The sequence below is a fragment of the Podarcis filfolensis genome, assembly GCF_964270895.1.
Source record: "Podarcis filfolensis genome assembly, chromosome: 3".
NCBI lineage: Eukaryota > Metazoa > Chordata > Lepidosauria > Squamata > Lacertidae > Podarcis > Podarcis filfolensis.
In genome coordinates, this window is record NC_139606.1 from 57,111,199 (window position 1) to 57,132,499 (window position 21,301).

At 39.3% G+C, this 21,301-nt stretch overlaps 1 protein-coding gene across 2 annotated transcripts in view; it reads left to right on the top strand.

Moving 5' to 3' along the window:
* Positions 1-21,053, top strand: part of RNF217 (ring finger protein 217) — a 48,860-nt gene extending 27,807 nt beyond the window's left edge. For both annotated transcript variants that reach the window (XM_083608707.1, XM_083608706.1), the window contains 3 exons: positions 8,287-8,488; positions 13,658-13,729; positions 15,692-21,053. In XM_083608707.1, coding sequence (XP_083464833.1) covers positions 8,287-8,488; positions 13,658-13,729; positions 15,692-15,771 — 354 coding nt within the window. In that variant the 3' untranslated portion in view covers positions 15,772-21,053. The remainder of the gene's footprint in view (positions 1-8,286; positions 8,489-13,657; positions 13,730-15,691) is intronic.
* Positions 21,054-21,301: the final 248 nt, after the last annotated feature.

Sequence of the window (21,301 nt, forward strand, 5' to 3'; positions counted from 1 at the left end):
CCTCCATAGCTTTGCAAATGTGCTAGTAGTTTTATTGCTGCATTTCTAGCTTGTTTTGAGGAATTTGTGCAAATCCCTGAAGCTAAGAGGTTTATTAAATTAATGTTGTTAAAGTTAGGGTAGATAATTTTGAAAAGGAGGTGGCTATGTGAATAGTATTTGGAGCAGCTAATTGAGAGAATAGATTTACATGTCTGTTTAATCAAATAATAGCACTAAAATGGAGAGCACCTGATTGCTCTGCACTCTGAAGAAGCAAGCAGAGGAGTCAAACGGCTGTTGATAGTCACTTTGAATGGAGTCCAGAATCCCTCTAGAGGAATGAGGAATATTTTATATAATAACACTGTAAATTGCATTAAATAATTGAGCTTTATGTGCAGTACATGAATTTATATCAGACTTGTACACTAAGGGTTATAAAATGTTAGGGTAGTGAAGAATGGTGAATATTTCTACCAACTGGTTCTGCTTGTTTTCACAAAACTGCATTCTCACTGTTCGAAAAGGAAGTAGGGTATGTTTTGGAACACTTTGTTCTGATATGAAACTGACGTTTTGGATTTGCAGCATTGCTTTCATGTACATTCCTTGTGTTTACTGTGAGTATGCAAATCTTCAAGGCTATTGTGATTCCCAAAGATGAGAGATTATAAATCTCTCTTTGGGAACAGCTTTCCTAAATTACTATACCACTTCTATTTACTTAGCTAACTACTTGCCTAGTGCTTGTATAATACCATGGGAACATATTTTTTTATTTGCAAGGCAACATTTGTGCAGTTTTCCCCCATCTCAGGGCCTGGCTTCATACTTCTGAATTGTAGGATATTAAATGGGAGGCAAAGCAAGTTCAGGATGATTTATGGTAGACGATTATCTAGTTCGTTAATACAAACTGTAAATCTTGTCCTCATTATATTAGCCTTGGCTTATTTGCTTTTTACTGTTCATTCCGCTCATACAGTTCTGTGAGTCTCAAGTGCAATTTTACCTTTTTATTACCAAGATGCTCTTCTACCATAACACACACCATGCAAAGCAGTGCAGGGGGCAAAATGAAATCCGTGTCTGTTTTTATGTGGTTTCTTCATTTGAGATCTGACAAATAAGCATCTTTACTACACCCTGCTGGTCAGTGGATTGCTCAACTCTGCTTCAGATTTTATACCATTCTGACAAAGCACTTTTGAGATCTTAAGATTTTGTGGCTATCCCAAGGGGAACGAAGGATCTGTTAACTTGAGCAGAAAGAAATGGTTGTTATGTTCCTGGATCAGGCTGTTAATTGTATCATCTAAACAGACTATGGTTACTATCTTCTTTGGAGTCATGATTTCTGGTTGCCAATGAACTTTATTAGGCCAGTGGAGTCATGATTTCTGGGCTGCAGATAATATGCCTAAGCGTTGGATTTGGCCTAGGAACTGACAGTTGCTCTCTTTTTGCTCCTGTCTTTTAAATTTTTGGCATATTTTAAACTATCTTTCCCCCACTTCTATGTCACGTCCAGCTCTTTCACATTAAGGAGGGAGAAAAACAGTCCTCAAGTTTTCATCTTATTAGGCAAATTGAAGCTTATACAGGCCACTCCCAATTTACATGGGGGTTACATTCTAAGCCACCACACGTTTCAGTGATATAGCATATATTTGAAACACAATTGAAAAAGCCAGCTAACACCCCATTCTGCCCCATTTTGTGATGTTTTTGGGTCACTTCTGAGTTTGGCGCGATGTGCACTGTCGCGATCATGCACATATCGGATGTGACTAACGATCGCTGCCTGTATAAATACATAAGTGATCTTCTGATCTCCTGCCCTAAACCTCAGGCAGTTCTTCTGGGGCTTTTCTCTAGATTAAAAGTTTCCTAAATGGGCTAGAAAGTGCCTTTCAAGCACAGACCAGACCCAAACTTGCTTAGTTTCAGCAAGATGCTGGGCTTGTACCACATGGGGACCAAAACAACAAGACACAAAGCACCCCAGAAAAGATGAAGAGTTCTTCCATTAGCTTTCAGCATTTCCAGTCACCACAAGTGAAACAGAACCTGCCATAGTGCATGTTACATTGATTGTGATTTTTTAATAAAAAAAATACATGCTTCAGATTTTTTATCTACTCATTAAAGTAAAAATAAAATGCAGAGGATACTGAAAAGTCTTGAGACTTTCTGCATATGAACTAGAGATACACATGGAATTTGGAGAAGGTTAAAAAAACTAGGAAGACATACATGTAATACAGAAAAAAGTTAAATATAAAATGTAGCATACGTTTTGAGTTGCTATACATTGCCTTTAATTTTATGGAAATGCATAATACACATTTTTAAATAAATCAAGATTATATTTGCAGCTTTAGTTTTCAAGTATTCAGTCTTATGCATGGTGTGATATCTTTGGTGAAACTATTGTGGAGGTGAGCCAGATATCATGGTGACTCTTGGGGCTAATAAAGCATCCAGGTGACAAAGAATTGCTGGAAAGGAAAACTCATTCTTATAGCACCCTCTGCTTGCCATTGTGACAGCACTACTCGTGCCCTAATAAATGGACTATTTATTAATGCATTTGCAACAGAACAAAAGCTTGCAGGTAGAGAGAAGGCATGTCATATATAAATAGTATTGGATCACAGGGCATAAGACAAGAAATATGCAGTAAGAGGGTTTTTTAAAAAAATTACAGTAATGTGTAATATTCTCAACCTTATTCAGAGAATTGTTTTTAAGTACTGGATAACACTACAGTAAAAATACAGTAATATGAGCTGAAGATGCAATGAAAAAGATTTTAAGAGAAATTCAATGGGCTTCTGACTTCCGGGGTGGCGCCATCAGCAATGGCGGACTCCCTCTGAACTGGAGGGACCAGCTCCGCGCGAAACGGGTCGTTTCCGCTACGGCGAAGCGGGGACCCTTTAAAAAATCACAGGCGGATGAAGCCTGTGACCATGGGACTCGGCGGGCACCTTTAGCGCCCCCCCAACCCGCAAAGGAACCCATTAACGGGCTCCGAAGCAAAGAGGGGGAAGTGGTGCGGTGCTGTGAGTCTACTGCTTTTTCCGTGGAGCGAAGCCGCATAGCCGTTGCCGGAGAGCGCTGCCTTTTTCCTGGGACAATTTGGCATCTAAAGAATCACCCGTGAGTACTTAAAACTTGAACAATTGGATTTTAAATAAGGACTGGCCAGTAGAGAGGAATTGGACTTAAAATTTACTTCAATTTGGTACTGAAACGGGAAGGTCTAAACAGGAAGTCAGCCTTCCGTTTCTTTGTAGTCAGAATAAAGCAAAGACAACGTAAACTAGAGCTTAGAAAATTACTTTTAAAGGATTGGCTTTCATCATTTAAAATCGTGGAACCCCCCTTCAGTAGCAGGAGAAGAAGGGGGATCTCTTTTTGGACTGTTTAAACCTGCAGAAGTGAGTTTAAAGTAAAGTAACTTTCCACCGTCCTGATCCTGGAGCGGAGTGTCAGGACAGACGTTTGAAGCTCATTGACCAGAGACAAATGTTTTTGACAGACAGCTAAAAGAAAAGTAACAGTGACTCCATTGTTTCCTTTCACATTTCAAAGGAACAAATATTGACTGAATATCTTAAAAAAGAAACTTTGTTGCTATTGTTCTTAAAAGAAAGAATAAACAGAAGTTTTCCCCCTAGAGGGAGACTGTGAAATTGTAACCAACTTCAGGAGCTTGCAGCTGTTACAGATTACAATCGTGGGAAAGGACTTGTGACCTTGTAGGACAATGTCTTCAGAAGCTCTGTTGGGTGCTTTCTGTAAAATAAATGCCCTATTGGATCAGTTAAGCCAGAAGACGGATTTGATGACTAATGCGGCCAGAAATTTTGAACAGGCAGTAGGAAACTACATGGAGCCTACCCAGGAACTAAAACAGGTGTGTGCTATGACAGCACAGATGAGAGAAGAGGATACTGCTGAATCCTGGGTGCCAGAAATGGAGGGAGTTGCGGCCCTGCAGGATCATGAGCCTTTGGATTTGATAAATGAATTTGGAAAAAAGCAGATTTGGAAAGATAAAGTTTGGTTTGGTTTGGAAATGGGGGGTTGGACTGACCCTCCCATGCAGGGATGTTTGGACTTCCTGAGTCTGGTAATGGGCCGTCAGATGTTTGGAGCTGTGGGGGCTCTTAATTTTGGAGGGAATCTGAAACAGGTGTTTAAATATCACATGGAGTTTAGTCTGGACTATGGAAATGGGGCTGATCTGCTGAAAAGGGTCAAAAACATCACTAAGCTGGAGTTCCCACGAGTGAAAGGAAAATATGAAGAAGAGTCGTGGAAGGGACATGGAAGAGACTTGAGGGCCTCGGATATAAGGATACCAGGTTAATGCGCTAGATTAATGGGACAAAAAGGACTGACAAAATCCGGGACCAGGAGGAAGGGACGCTGGATGAAGATTGGATTGTTTTACTTTTTTTTCTTTTATCATTAGGACTGTTTTAAAATAATTGATGAATGTTAGAAAAATGTTGAAATGGAACTACTTGGTTCTAGTAAAAATGTTTAAAGAATTAGGTTAATGATATGGTTATGAGAAGTTGGTAAAAATAAGATTTAAGTTTTAAGGTTTGCTATAAGACAAGATGAAAATAGATTAAGATAATGTAAGGACAAAATATTATGAACTATGGAAAGGATTTGCTGTGATAATTATTAACCAGGATACAAGAAAGGGGAGGAGGAGGAGGTCGAAGAAAGAAGGTAATGAAAGTTAAAAATTTGAGAATGATGGATGTATTTTTTCTTTCCATTTTTCTGTTTTGTCTTTTTTTTCTGTTTTTTCTTTTTTATAATTTTAAAAAATCTTTAATAAATATTATTTTTTTAAAAAAAGAAATTCAATGGGCTCCTGTTGATGCTGTTGAATGATGGAATAATAATAATAATAATAATAATAATAATAATAATAATAATAATAATTTGTACCCCGCCCATCTGGCTCGGTTTCTCCAGCCACTCTGGGCGGCTTCCACAGAAATCAAAAATACGCTAAAATATCACACATTATAAACTTCCCTGAACAGGGCTGCCTTAAGATGTTTTCTGAATGCCAGGTAGTTGTTTATTACTTTGACATCTGATGGGAGGGCGTTCCACAGGGCGGGCGCCACTACCGAGAAGGCCCTCTGCCTGGTTCCCTGTAGCTTTGCTTCTCGCAATGAGGGAACCGCCAGAAGGCCCTCGGCGCTGGACCTCAGCGTCCGGGCAGAACGATGGGGGTGGAGATGCTCCTTCAGGTATACTGGGCCGAGGCCGTTTAGGGCTTTAAAGGTCAACACCAGCACTTTGAATTGTGCTTGGAAACGTACTGGGAGCCAATGTAGGTCTTTCAAGACCGGTGTTATGTGGTCTCGGCGGCTGCCCCCAGTCACCAGTCTAGCTGCCGCATTCTGGATTAGTTGTAGTTTCCGGATCACCTTCAAAGGTAGCCCCACGTAGAGCGCATTGCAGTAGTCCAAGCGGGAGATAACTAGAGCATGCACCACTCTGGCAAGGCAGGTAGGGTCTCAGCCTGCGTACCAGGTGGAGTTGGTAGACAGCTGCCCTGGATACAGAATTGACCTGCGCCTCCATGGACAGCTGTGAGTCCAAAATGACTCCCAGGCTGCGCACCTGGTCCTTCAGGGGCACAGTTAGCCCATTCAGGACCAGGGAGTCCTCCACACCAGCCCGCCCCCTGTCCCCCAAAAACAGTACTTCTGGCTTGTCGGGATTCAACCTCAATCCATTAGCCGCCATCCATCCTCCAGCCGCCTCCAGGCACTCACACAGGACCTTCACCGCCTTCACTGGTTCTGATTTGAAAAAGAGGTAGAGCTGGGTATCATCTGCCTATTGATGGACACCCAGTCCAAACCCCCTGATGATCTCTCCCAGCGGCTTCATATAGATGTTAAAGAGCATGGGGGAGAGGACGGAACCCTGAGGCACTCCACATGTGAGGGCCCAGGGGTCTGAACACTCATCCCCCCCCCACCACTTTCTGAACACGGCCCAGGAGGAAGGAGTGAAACCACTGTATAACAGTGCCCCCAGCTCCCAGCCCCTCTAGACGGTCCAGAAGGATGTTATGGTTGATTATATCAAAGGCCGCTGAGAGATCCAGCAGAACCAGGAAACAGCTCTCACCTTTGTCCCTAGCTCACCGGAGATCATCAACCAGCGCGACCAAGGCAGTTTCAGTCCCATGATGAGGCCTGAATCCCGATTGGAAGGGATCCAAATGGTCCGCATCCTTCAGGCATGCCTAGAGTTGTTCAGCAACCACTCGCTCAATCACCTTGCCCAAAAATGGAAGATTTGAGACTGGGAGATAGTTGGCCATACTGGCCGGGTCTAAAGATTTTTTTTAAGAAGCGGTTTAATGACCGCCTCTTTCAGCGGATCTGGGAATGTTCCCTCACAGAGGGAAGCATTCACCACCCCGCAGAGCCCATCGCCCAGCCCTTCCCGGCTTGCTTTTATTAGCCAGGATGGGCAAGGATCAAGGAGACAGGTGGTTGGTTTCACGCGTCCAAGCAGCCTGTCCACATCCTCAGGGGTAACAGATTGAAATTGATTCCATGCAACTTGACCAGACAGGGCTCTAGCACTCTCCCGCCCCAGCCCTGCTCCCACGGTGGTGTCTAGCTCCTTCCGAATATGAGTGATTTTGTCTGCAAAAAACTTTGCAAAATCGTTGCAGGAGATATTGGGGTCTTTACAAGGCCCTGGTCGTAAAGGTGGTTCCGTTAAATTGCGGACCACCTGAAAGAGTCTCCTGCTACTATTTTCTGCAGATGCAATAGAGGCAGTGAAGAAAGTCTTCTTTGCGGTCGCTATCGCCACCTGGTAGGCTCGACGTTGAGCTCTAACCTGTGTCCGGTCAGATTCGGAGTGAGTTTTCTGCCACCGACGCTCTAGCCGTCTCAGCGATTGTTTCATCGCCCCCAGCTCTGAAGAAAACCACGGGGCTGTCCCGGCTCCATGCAATCGGAGAGGGCGCTTCGGAGCCAGACAGTTGATAGCCCTGGTTAACTCCGCATTCCAGCGGGCCACCAGGGAATCAGCTGAAAGGACATCAACATGGGATAAAGCATCCCCTACCACTCTCTGGAAACCATTTGGATCCATTAAGTGGTGGGGGCGGACATCCGAATTGGTCCCACCTCCCTGCAGAGGGGAAGGGTCACGGAGAAGTCCAGTTGCACCAGGAAGTGATCTGACCATGGCACTTTTAAAGGCAGTATATAATTTTAAAGGCAGTATATAATGTATAAAGGAAATGTATTGATGAATGCAAATGTACATGGATGTACATGGATCTTAAAGTAGGTTCATGAACATGAAGGGAATTAAAGCTGTAGAATGCTACTAATTTTCTGCTGCAATCCTACACTTATCAGAGAGTAGATCCTACTGAACTTGACAGCAGTTCAAAAGACTGCAGTATACAAACAATGAATTTGTAAAATATACCCTTAATTCCTGCAGCCTCAAGCCAGATCCTGCCAATGTGAAGTCTCATCAATTTCTTACTCATAATATCCCCCTGCAAAATTTACACACATTCCTCTCCTGTTGTCTCTGTCTGTCCTCGCATCTCCTTTGTCTCCGATTCTGTTCAAATTTAGGGCAGAGATCGTCTTTTTGTTGTTATGTTGTAAAAGAAATCAGTGGTGTTATACAAATATAAACACACAAAGATTACTTCTACTGAGCCAATGGTCCATCTTGAGAAGTCTTGTCTACTCTTACTGGCAGTGACTCTCCAAGGAAGTAGGCACTTGCTATCAGATCTGCTACCAGATCTTCTCTACTGGAGATGCTTTGGACTGAACCAGGCTCTCCAGTGAGCTGCGTCCCTCTCTTGAAAAATGGTGCAGCTACCCTGTTCACTTGGGTAGGGTTTGTCTGGGAAATAATAGAACTGCTGAAGAATCCCAACAACTCTTAAATTATGGAAGCAAACATTAACAGTACCAAAAGTAGACTCAGGTTATTCAGTTTCTTTAAATTGTTGTATTTGTTTGTGTATTAAAAGCAGATTACTCGAGCTTCTTAAATGCCACTGTCACAGTTTCTGAAAATCAGGCTGTTTTGCAATTTGAAGAGGTTCTACTAAGTCCGTTAACAATAAGGCAGTAAACTTTTTTTCAGCGTTCCACCTTGTATGATTCTTTGTAAGACAATTGAATTGACTAAGAACCAACTTGTTTAATTTTTTTTTAATAACCTTTTCTCTCTTTCTTTTCTGTTTTGCCTGTAAAGATCCATATCCAGAGAACAGAAGGGTGTGACCATATGACTTGCTCACAGTGTAACACTAATTTCTGTTACCGCTGCGGGGAGAGATACCGCCAACTCCGTTTCTTTGGAGACCATACATCAAACCTCAGTATATTTGGATGCAAATACCGCTACCTCCCCGAGCGACCACATTTAAGGAGATTAGTGAGAGGCTCTGTCTGTGGTGAGTGGATGATGACACTTTGCAAAGAAATGCTTGATGAATACATATGGCTAAACCAGTAAGAAATCCTTTTTACAAAATAAACATGTAACAAATGAAGTCTAGTGAGTGGTGTAGCTTCTTGGGATGAAATTGAGTTGTTAGAGAAAACAAAATACAAAAATAGAAAACAATATTGCATATTGTGGCAGACAGCATGTGAAATCTGTAACAGTGAAAATTACATACCAAAATGTATTTGTTGTTCACAAACTTCATAATTTGCTGTACCTAGAGCACACAACAGTCAATTGTGTGACGATGATTTATACTTTGTATCTATAATTTGCTTCAAAGCCTCTTAGCTTACAGTGGGAGCAAACTAGGTGTCCATTATTATTGAAGTAGACTATTACATTGAGTTGTCCTGCTTATGCGTAGCAGGAGGTTTAACAAACTGAAGGACCTCATCCTCTTTCTATGCTCCTCCCGATGGAAACATGCAGATGGGGACAGATATACCCCTGTTTTAAGTCGTTTACAGACTGTCTTCTCTTGTATATCACTTACTACAAAGCTCAATGACTAAGCTCTTTAGTGACGAAACGTCTGATTACCGGAATGACGTCCGAGCACTGAACCACTGGTATAGCACAAGTGGACTTCTTTATTACTGCATTTGCAATTGTTCAGATAAAATCTATTTTGGAAAGAGAAGAAATGAGCACTGAACCACTGATATATTACAAGTGAACTCTTTATGTACTGCGTTTGCAGTTGTTTAAGATAAAACCTATTTGGGGGAAAACTACTTTTGCCATTTTTATGGCCGTTTATTGTTTGTTTACAGATAGTTACCATGGTGATATTATCTTGTGTCGATTGCAATAGCCATTGTATCACCATTCTGTTTATTGTTTTATGTGTAGCATTAGCAGCCCAGTGACTGGCGCTGCAGTGGGTGCCCTGCTGGCATGCTAACTCTACATGCAAATGGACTGATTCGATATAGTGTGTTCATACATGATAGGCAGTGTGCATGGAATGATTTCAGGGAAATGTGCTTTGCTAATAACTGCAATCAAGTCTTGATTTTGGATCTGGTTTTTCTGTGCAAGTATATTACATCAAAAAAGAAACATCAGAACTGAGTGTGCTCAGTTAAGATCACTGTGTAAGCACTGCATAGTTTCCTTATTGAGTGGGAAAATCTCTATATTGTTTCTCAAATTCAAATTGTGCCTAATCTAAATGGAATCACTAGTTAGCTAGCTTGCCACCCTTTGAGCTTTGTGACTTCTTGTATCTCTCAACTGCATTTCTTATCTGGATAAGGCTGTGGCACTGTTTTTTAGTTAAACTCTCAATATTTAGAAAGTGATTTTTAAAATAAGCAAAACCTCCCACCGATTTGCAGAATTATGTGGATTGGTTAGGATTACTTTGTGATGTGTGAAAAGTTTCCTGCATATGCTCAGGGACTTGTGCTTGGTTCCTAAAAGTTGCTAACCTGACTGGCTGCCATCTGTCCTGCTAACCCCAATCCTTAACTCTGTTCTGTTGGCAATGCTCTCTGCACAAGTTCTAAAAATACCTTTCTTTACATAGTTCTAGTACTGAAAAGAGACTGCAACCGGGCACAAATTAAGTCCTCGACCAAAAACATAGTTATGGAAAAATATGTGGAAAAGCATAGAATGTTTAATTATATTAAAAATATTATCAGATAAACAAATTTTTCAAAACTAAATCTTTAACATGCCAAATTATTGCAATATATTACAACATATCCTAAATGCATTTTGACACAGATATCTTTAATAGTGGCATAATACAACCGGGGGGCGGGGGGAACTAAGCATAACTGTCCAATAGACCTTGGCTCTTGCATATGAGACTTCAAAGGAGGAGGACAGAGATAATTAACTTCAAATTAATTTTAATAGCAATTAACCTGGACAAACAATTATTCATCAAAATAGTCACCAATGTTTCCAGGCCAAGAAATAAAACCTTCTTTCTACAGAATCAAAGCTTAGGGTAAGCATGAATAAGCTCTGTGTCAAAATGTGTTTGGCTTATGTTGCAATATATTGCAGTTATTTGACTTACTAGGGACTTATTGTTGAAGTATTTATGTGATAGTTAATTTACTGTAATAAAAATTCTGTACCTTTTAAAAAACACATTTTACAGATTTTCCTGGACAATGTTTTTGGGTGGCTAAGTTTTGTGTTAAGGATTATTTTTATCTTCATTTGTCTGCAATTTAAGCCATGTCAAAGTCACTCTGTTACTTGATACTAAATACTGATTTCGATCTCTGCAAGATAAGAGGATATGGGTACCTGGAAATGTCAGTTCTGTAAAACCTTACTTTCAACACTTACTGTAAATAGGGGTTAGTTTGTCGTAAGTGATGGGGGAGGAAAACCTATTGGGAGGGAGGGAAGAGGAAGGCACTGCTCCTTTGATATTATTAACAAAATATTTCTCTCTTGTCAGTCCTACGGAGTGCCAGAAAAAAAAAATTGTTCATGGGTGCTAAAATTCTGAGATTATAAGCTGTTTTTTAAACAGCCTTAAATTCCGGATTGGGTTTTTTGCCTTACCCTTTCACAGTAATCTCAGCTGTTTGAAGCCATATTGCAAAACAACATTTTCCCCTTCTGGATGCTAGAAAACAATTTAATAGGTGTCGTCATGGATGTCCGCTGTGGGGGAAGTTCAATCCACCACAATCCACATATTCCAAGGTTTCATTTTTAAAAAACAGTAAGTTTCTAGAATTTGTAGATCCTGAGATATGAAGCAAAACGTGCAGGTGCTCTTCTTCAGGGTAGATGGGGGTGACAAACTATCCTTTCATTGTTTTACTTCCTTCTCCCTCCACCCACCTCAAAAATTCAGATGGATGCCATCCTTGCTCTGGATAACTCAGGTGTGGAGAAATGCTGTGTATATTTCCATCTGTATTTTTGCTTTGAAAACTTATGTAACCTCTGCTGATGTCAGAGTGTAACTGTCAAGATTCAAAGGCCTTGTGCTGCAGGCTTGTACAGACGGCGACCATATTGTGTGGGGTTTACGTTCCTGGCCCCCACGTGTGTTCCTGCTCCACCCTGTTCCACCCCCATTCTGCCCTCTTCCAGATCCCAAAGGACCCATAAGCAGTCGCACGTCCATTGGATGTGCACAAAATAGTCCCCGCCTGTTGCTGCTTGGTGAGAGGTGCAGAAAAGGGAGGGAGAAACTATTGAGTTTAATATTTATAAACAGGATGTGAATCAGGTAAATTCATTGTGATTGGTCACAGAAAGAAAAAGAAAAAAAGAAAGAAAGAAAGAAAGAAAAAGACTGGTTGACTTGAGTTCTAAGTCAGTGAAGAATGGACAGTTAAAAACAGTTGGATGAGGAAGGTATGAGGCAAAGACCAGAGAAAGCTGAAGACAAATGAACAGTTGAGGCCTGAATATTAATTTATTCACTCTGGCACGTTAACTTTGCTGGTGCAGATCAGAAGAAGGGAGTTCGTGGCTGCATTAGGCTAAGAGGCTGCCATGTGTAAAGGGCTTATCAGAGGAAGGTGTATGCCATGAAGTGTGTACATGTGCACAGGAAAGTGAGTGAGTTGTGTATTGTGAAAATGTTATGACGACTTTTCTTTTTTTAAAAAAGATATGTGTTGTGTTGTGGCCACCATGTATGTTTTTCCTGTCATTATGAGACAGCAAGAGCATCATTGTATGTAGTCGGTAAGCTTTTTAGGGTGCAGTGTGTAGAGGTTGGATTATCTTTGCAAATAACAATACTAGTAGCTGCAGCAATGGTAATTACATTGGCTTTTCAATAAGCTGACACAGCAGCTCTTGGTAATGTTAACTCAATAAAACATATAATGAGTGTACTGACTGCTGCATTACACAATTACTGATAGGTTAACAAAATTACTGATGGAGGCTACCATTCATGGACACAACACTACTCCTTTTTGAAAATTGTAGGAATAGAGGAGTTTATTGGAAGGTTATCAAACAAAAAAAAAATATTTTTACTCTGTGGTCCCTCTTCTGTAAACTATGATCCCCTGTCACCAGTGAACACAACACAGGAAAACGGGGTTTTCAAAAGGCATCATACAAATAATGGGGCAAAACTCTTAATTTAGCCAGCATCTACCCAGCTGCTTGGGGAGGTAAGGGGCTGTTCCAAATTTGGACATTTTGGCAGGGATTGCAAATCCCATAGAATCCCTGGAAACAGGCAAAATACAGCTCTTTTAATTGTATTAAGTTGTTAAAGCAGCATCTGAATCCAATTAAGTGAATTAAGTAATCACTCACATGCTGCATTACTAATTGTGCACTTCATAACAAGCCATGGAATACATTTCCCCATATTTATAGGGATTTTTTTCTCCCTTGGCATATAACTAATTTAACTGTTGCTTTAACTGCTAAGAGATTTAGCATGGCTAGAGTTGTAATGTATTATTATTTATTAGATTCACAAAGGTGCCCATCGATAAAAGATTTCCTGGGTAGCTTACAAAAAAAAATGAAAACACAATATGCAATAATAATTAAAAATAGACAATTGCATAGAAGCAGCAATCCAGATTTTTTTAAAACAACAACAACACCCAGCTATAAAGATTGGATGGATATAAAGGTTTTAACAGGGCACCAAAAAGATCATAAAGAAGGCACCAGGTGAGTCTTTCTGGAGAGACTGATTCATAGGCGTCTGTATATCACTATATATTTAGTGAGCAAAGAGATGCCTTCAATATCTATGCTGAGGCTGCCTCAAATGGGCCAGTTGGGGACTTAATGGCATTCATGAGAAGGTCTCAGTACAACACATGTAAGTGGCTAAGTAAACCCCTCTAAAGAACCAATATCCTTGCTCTTAAACTGGAAGCAGTTATAAACATCAGCATATTGTCATAAATGAAAATTTTAAATTGTTCTCTGTCACTCGGGGGGGTTGGGGACACTTTAACTTTTGGATAGCCAAAACCAAACGTTTAGCATTAGTAACCAATGTAGGTAAGTAACCAAGCAACCAACCAACCAATGTTCTCATAATATGCTATCAGAGGCTGTATACATTGGTTTTGTGCCTATAGGGGACAGAGTGATGTTACTTGAAATCTCATGTTAACAATTTTTTTTCTTTCCTTTTTAGGTGGGAAGTTGCTTATTGCACCACTGATACTGGTTCTGGGACTGGTAATAGGAGCCATAGCTGTTATCATAGGTAAGAACAAAATGCTATAAATAGTATGAGGTAGCATTTTGAAGTAAGGAATATATCCATTTCAATGATAACTGTTGTCAGAGGGGCAATGGGGCAATCTGTGGGAAACTGTTTGCAGGTAACTTGTGTACGTGGAGCTCCCGCTCATAGGATTCACTTTTATATTCTTCTTCTTACCTCAGCGTTCCCACCATAGCTCACCTCATTAAATAGCTCACCTCTAAACCTCTGATCCTTTTTGGAGAGACAAGACCAGGGAGACAAGAGAGTGAGGAAGTCACCCTCCACCCAACACCTTCTGCAGGCAGATCTCTGGTTCCATCACAATTAAATACATTGTGCACAATGAAACCACCAGCAGCGGTTAAAACAATTCAGCAACAATCCAAACTAAAAATTTCAGAAGAGCATAATGTTTAAAATAAATTTCCACACCACAGATAACAGAGTTTTAAAAGCTGGTAGGAATTTTAGAAGATATTTATTATTATTTATTAAATGTCCATAGCACCCTCCATCCAAAGATAACAGAGCAGTTTACAATATAAAAAATACATACCATAATTACAAACAAAAGCAAGCATTATTATTATTTACTAAGCATCTGAAAACCAGAATACATCTGGCTGATCTGCAGAAGGCCCTGTTTTGTGCTTGCCTGCCTCATGTATGGATAGAACAGTAAGCAGGCCCTGAAACAGGTTTGTGTGAGAACAAATGGTTCCGTACATTTAAATGAGTATAGACAGATGGGTGAGGTTTTGCTGATTAGATACCTTAATATGCCTGAAATGTGCACACTACTCCCACATCTCTAGTCAATGTCTTACAATTATGGTTACAACAATCCACTTCAAAAGTGGAATTCCCTAAATAACTGTGGTGCAGATGTGCCCCAAAACATCCAATCCTACTTCCTTCCAGGTACCTTTGCCAGTGATTGGCGTTACATAACGTAGACATGTGTGATATCAGAGGCAGATTTGCTCCTTCAAATTTTGACCTTTTTGAGGCCACAATTCAGCAGCCTCCCCGCCTCTCATTTTTGGTTCTCCTCAATTTACTGCATCATAGTTGTGACCCAGTGTGGCAGAACTGGTTGTGCTGCCCTAAACACGCCTCTGGTGATATGCCTCTGAAAGCGTAAAATTATATTAAGCCTCTTGATTTCCTGGTGGTCTAGTGAAAATAATTCATTGCTCTCACAGCTGCAGCCCATGTTCTATTCCCAGTCAGAGGGAAGTAGTGCTTTAGGACAAGTTATGTAGTCACAGAGCATCTGTTTTTCATGTAAAACATCCCAGATTCAGTCCCAGCATCTCGAGATAGGAGTGGAAAATCTTTCAGAGAGCCTGGAGACCTGCCGCCAATAAATGTAGATACTAGTGAGCCAAATAGTCTGAGTCAGCATAAGGTAGCTTCCTGTGTCCTTACGTTTTGTGTTTGTAGAGTTTCATATATGCTGGAATTAAAAGATCAGCTAGGTTTTTTTAATTGCTTTGAGTTAGGCTTGCAAGAAAAGTGCAAGTACTATGTGAGATGCAGGAACATCCAGACAGCTTAGAACATTAAAGCTCTAGCTTACATTCACGAACTCTTTTGTTTTAAAATATTTTTCAGAACTGCATTTTCACATTTTTTTGTATAACAAAGCTAATTCAAGTAAACTGATTTTTCTTATTATTGATAAACCAACTAAAATATCAACTACTTCAAATTATATGGCTGCTTTTGATGCAGAGTGACTGCTTCTTATATCCAATTTGAATGGGCATTCTGAAAAAAAGTTAGCACTAACAATATCATTGGAAATAAGGCAAATTCTATGTTTGCTACCTTACAGTAGGATTCTTCTCTTCGCTTGGCTGATAGAAACCCAGGATGCATTTGTTTCTATTCAGTGAACTGTGTGCAGTTGATATATATATATTAACATTCTATATTTTCCTTTGGTTTTGGCAGGTTTATTTGTGTTCCCTATCTACTGCCTTTGTAAAAAGAAGAGGAAAAGGCCACGAACAGAAATGCCCTGGTATGAGTGAGCCATTATATCTCTGAAAGGAGCCAGTCCTGCAAGAATTGTGGAAAACATGTGCAGCACGCTGTGCTAGTTAACTATCCTGGCAGAAAATTCAGGGGCAACTGCCATATTTTGTCTGCACTGTACACTACTAAAGACAGACCAGATTGCTTCCCTGCTCTGCTACTTCAGACAAAATGGAGGCCTCTCAATTTTTAAAGGTTTTTTTTAATCCCTCTCCCAAAAAATCAAGTTTACTTTGTTGGACAGCCTACATCTGCACTGTAGCTACACGTCTACTGATTGGCCCACGAAAAGAGTATTTAATTTGGCAATCTCTTCCCCACCCCAAGTCACTGGCGTAACTCTCAGGTGGCCTTCCAGATGGTGTTTTCGGTGGACTTGTTTGTTTCAGAGGCTGGCTTCATATGTAGAAGTGGTTATTCCGTCTAACATCATTGGCATAATGACAGGTGCTGAATTCAGTAGCTCCTTATTTTGTATATGCAACTTTGCCCTAAATACTGAATCATGTGTGTGCTAATAGCTACTGTACACAAATTCCCAGAACCTTATAGGGAATTTGGTGGGGAATGATTGGAACAGTATCTAGTCCAATTAAAGCAACGGGGAGATTTGTCTTGGTTATTTGGGAGAGCATTGTGTCATTTTCAGTGTTTTTGATCTGTGCAAGCTGTTTAGCAAGGCTTAAAATGTTCACGCCATTAACTTCCATCAAATACACTGAATTAAGTTAGGTGTAAAAGCCTGCCTTTTATGGTTGTTTCTGGAGTCTGACTAAAGGCATTGTGGCACATATACACACTACAGACCAGAAGCATGTTCATATCTGAACATGCAACAGCAACTAAGAATGTGGCCAAAACCAAGGCAAATGCAAGAAAAGAAACAAAAAATGTTTCTGGAGCGTATTTCAGAATGTTTAGCACTATCTAGCTGGGGAAATAGCAATTTGTTCTGAAGCAGTCCAGAAGTACACTGTTTTTCTAGCCTGCACCAATACATGCCTATAGTGAGTAGGCATTTCTAGGTTTTTCCTAGGAAGATACATTCAGGACAGCTTCATAACACAAGGTCACTTAAGACACAGGATCTGTTTGTGTCCTTCTTACTGTTAGGCTCAGGTCTGGAGCAGTGCGCCAATGTAAATTATATGTCTGTCCTGGTTTGCCTGATTTCCATAGTTCTTCCCCAAAGGTTTGGGAGTATTATCAATATTAGGTGAATCACACACCAATTTGTAGGTGTATTAATCTAACCCACACATTAAATCATTTGTGTGGAGTTTGACATGTATATTTCCAAAGGTCCAGGCCTTCTTGCCTACTAAGAGAAAGGACATTACTGAATTTATGAATTGTCCCATTTGTATTGCACATTAGCAGTTAAATTAAAATGTCACCTGTGAAGTGTTATGCGTTTTAAACAATGAATAAATTCAGTAAAAACTAGTGCTATTTTTTTTTTTTAGTTCAGGATCAGGTACCTGGCAGTCTTATTTATATGTTCTTTTTTAAAAAAAACTTGATACTTTTTGTTGAACTCAACATGTGAGGGACGTGCAGCCCATTGATTTTAAAGTTAAGAATAAGGATAATTAAGGAAGGGCTTAAAGAAATTATACTGTCCTGTTACGTTAGCAAAAGAGAATATCAGAGAAAGGAAAACCATGCAAACAATCCATTATATAACGATGGACTGTATTGTAAGGTGCCTTTCTAAGCTCTGAAGAAGTCCTTTGGGGAATGGAAGGGCGCTTTAATCCAGCAAAAGTTCCCATTAACAGGAGGGAGAAAGTGAATTTTGCTTTTACCTTCCTGTCTCTGCAGTCCCTCTCACTATCTGCCATGCTGTTCTGGAGGCTGCTTATTGAATTCTAGGATCCAACCTAGACACAGAATTATAATCTGCTGAAGTTTCTTGTTATCTTCAAAGTTCTGTTACTCAACAGAGTAGTGAAGTATTTGAAAGTCCTATGTTCTGTTGTAAGGGCAATAGACTCCACAAAATATATAAAAAGGCAACATACAGTTATTTGGAGCACATTGTACATTAAAATATTACAGCACTTCATTGCTGTAGGAGTTTGGTGATAGTACAAAATGCAACCCAATGAATATGTATTAATTGCTGGACCATAAAGCCTCATCTGAAATTGGTAGTAGATGCTACTTATCGGGCAATATGTCTCTGCCTTATGTTTCATTTTCATGTGCTAGCATCAGTCATCTTGCAACTGAAAGTCTTTAACAATATCCAAATTTACCACCTTTTCATCCACTAAAATTAGATTGATTTTAGTGTATTATGAAACCTGGCTTACTAGAGAAATGAATTAGAATGCAAACATTTTGAAGAGAAATTATTTTTGGTAAATTAATATACACTGTGCTGTTTCAAATATTTTGAGCTTGCTTAATGTTTCTCCTTTTTTGTGTTGTCTCAGAGTTGACTGCTGCCTTAAACTTTTTAAAAGATTGTATATGTTTACCTAGCCCCAAATTGCATTTTCTCAGGCCAAACTTGTGCATTTTCTTTGGTTTACTCAGGGATTTCAGTCCTTCATTAAAATGTCAAATACTCTTATGAAAAAAAGCTTTTCTAATATTTAGAAAACATTCAAACATATTAATTATATAATGAGATTTGGTGTTTGTAGTACAGGATGCATTAAAGCAATCTTGAGGCCTCTGTTTGATTTTAACATAATTCATGTACTACTTGAGCTTTCTTCTATGTTTGATTTTAGTTCTCTACTCATTTGAAATATAGCCCTTACATGATCCGGGAATTTTCATGTGCAGCAGCAAGTTCTGTGCAAGAACCTTTCTGCTACAACTATTGGCTCTAGAGACAGGAAGTGCTCTCAAGTCTTGACAGAGATGGTCACTTGATTGAAAATGACTGGTCTCTCTCACACACATACATACACGTGATCAGCAGGGGATTTGAACCATCATGGCCAACTATTATTTCAGTAGCTTGTGAAGGATACAGGAATGCCACATGGTATTTCTGGGTGGGTGCAGATTTTCTTGTCTAGACAATACTTTTGTGTCCACATGGGACCACATTCTGAAGCACTCTTGCTCATGAAAGCTTAATTTTGTAAGTGGGTGTAATCCCATAGGTGTTGCTCCATTGACAGAAGGCAACCTTCAGCAGAATGAGGAGGGAGGCAATTCCTCCTCCACTGCTGATATCTCTTGTCTTGAAATGGTTTATAATACTAAGATAAGTGAAAGTGAAAGGCATGTGTATATGTTATCTATATAAGGGTAATTTAAAGTTATTTATAGAAGCAACTCTTTCCCACAAAGATACAAAAATAGCTACACGGACACAAAGGCATGACATTCTAATACTTAGATGAAACGTGTATCAATAAAACCCTGTGGTTATGCAGATTTAGTTCACTGAGTATTTAAGTGTAACCTCAAGATGTTGATTTTATATTCAGTTTTATATTAACTTGCCTTTTCCAAAAATGGAGCATTAGCAATTATCATACAAGAAAGGAAGAGGTGCATTAGAATACTGGTTTGCTGACCCCTTTTGTAAGGCTATTTTCTTGAATAATTATCCCAAAGGGTTATTTTTTAATTTCCTTTAACAATACTTAAACAAACATACTCATTTAGCAACCATTGGAATGACTGCTGATTCACTATGTAGTTAAAATTGGGTGAAATCATATTGTTTAAAAAATCTGTTTTGCTGAACAGTTTCAGAAAGACTGTTCTGTGGTAAAACTGTTCAAGACATTCTTTGATTTGTTTTATGCAATTTGTATCCTGCTCTGTGATTATTATCTGTTGCTTTTAAATTGGAGTAACTTGATCTCAGTTACAATGAAATATGTCCCTATGCCTCTGACCATAGCTCACACACAGTAAGGGAATATTGCCTATTTTCTCTCTCTCCAATGCTTTAAAAGAAAAAAAGTATAATATACCTTATCATAATGGAAAAAAATTGAAATTGTCTATTTGGGGGACAGAACCTCCATTGCTTTTATTAGTTTAACAGTAAATACAAGACTGGATGATTTGTTCTAAAGTAGAGCATCTATAAAGTATTTTATTATCCAGATTGCTACACACTGCATATTCCAGTTTCAGAAGGTTGACAATTTTTCAATGTATTCAGACATTGCCAAGTAAAGATAGTTGTATTTGCAATGCAAGTAGGTGTAAACTATAGGTTGCAACAGATTGCCATTTTGGTCTTGACTACTGACATTCAGCCTGGATTTAATTTCAGTAAATAGGTAGCTGTTCTCTGGTTGTAAGAAATTCGTGCAATGCTTTTGGAAATGGGCACAGGAAAAATGCTTAGATATTGATTCTTACTATTAGCGCAATTTTTCTAAATCCTTTCAGGGTAAGATTTTTTTATGCATTGGCTGCTTTAATAATGGGTGGTTGTAATCACTTTAAGAATGCTGTTTCTCACTGTGGTAAAATCTTTGCCAAGACATGCCATGAATTTATTTATAAGAAACATAAATACAATATCTATCCCAGAGCAAAAGAAAACTCATCTTAGCTGAGCCAATATTTCTCATCTTCTTTTTTAAAAGAACAATTTTTACACAAAGCTGCCCCAAAATTGTTAAAGTAGTTCTGTGAGTACAAGTGAGGTGACCTTCTGTTTTAAATGATATACTTTTATGCTTGCCACTTTTCCTCGCATCCCAGACATTCCAGTCTAGCAAGGAAGATTCATGCCTGAAATAATGCTTCTATTTATGTCTGGATGGGACCCCATACTGTCAAAAAATGCTGTGTGTGGAGATAAAGTTCTGGATTAAACCACACATGTGCACTCTGGCAGGTTAGCCAGTACTGTTTAAGTTTTTGTATGTATTTAATTCTGGACACCCTTTCTTAACAACAGGTGATTAGAAGCTGTCATTGCTAACCATATGTCTCTGGGAAGATCTTGAAGGACACCTTTTTGTGTTGCAGTGAGATCTTTGGTTCAGGGCTAGAGCTAGGGCTAGAGTTTCATAAAGTGTAGGATACTTAATATTTACTGAAAATCTTGAATGTTCACCTGCAATTGCAGTCATAGCCAGAAGTTTCGAGAACAAAGAAGTGAACTTGTGTGCTATTTTGTGTGCCATCCTTCATAAAATGATTTAATGTATTGCCAATTGTATGTGGTGCCCTCACAATCTCAGTTTTCTGTTTCTGTAAAGTTTTTAAAGAAATTGTACATAACCCTTGATTATGTGTGAAGGATTTTTTTTTAATTAAAATATATTGGGACATAGTAAAACTTCAGCTGCAACTGTTGTACTTTTGAGTTTTCCATGAGATTTATTGGATTATATAATAGAATAAGGACAATAGAAGTTATTTCTGAGAGACTGGTCTTTCAGTTTGGTAGACTGATTGATGCAAAATGAAGATCAAATGGTATAATTCCTGTGGTAAAAGCTAAATAAATAAAAAAAACACTTGCTTTTCTTTGTTTTGGCATCAATGCCTTCATTTTTCTTGTTCTATCACCTATATCAGCTTGTA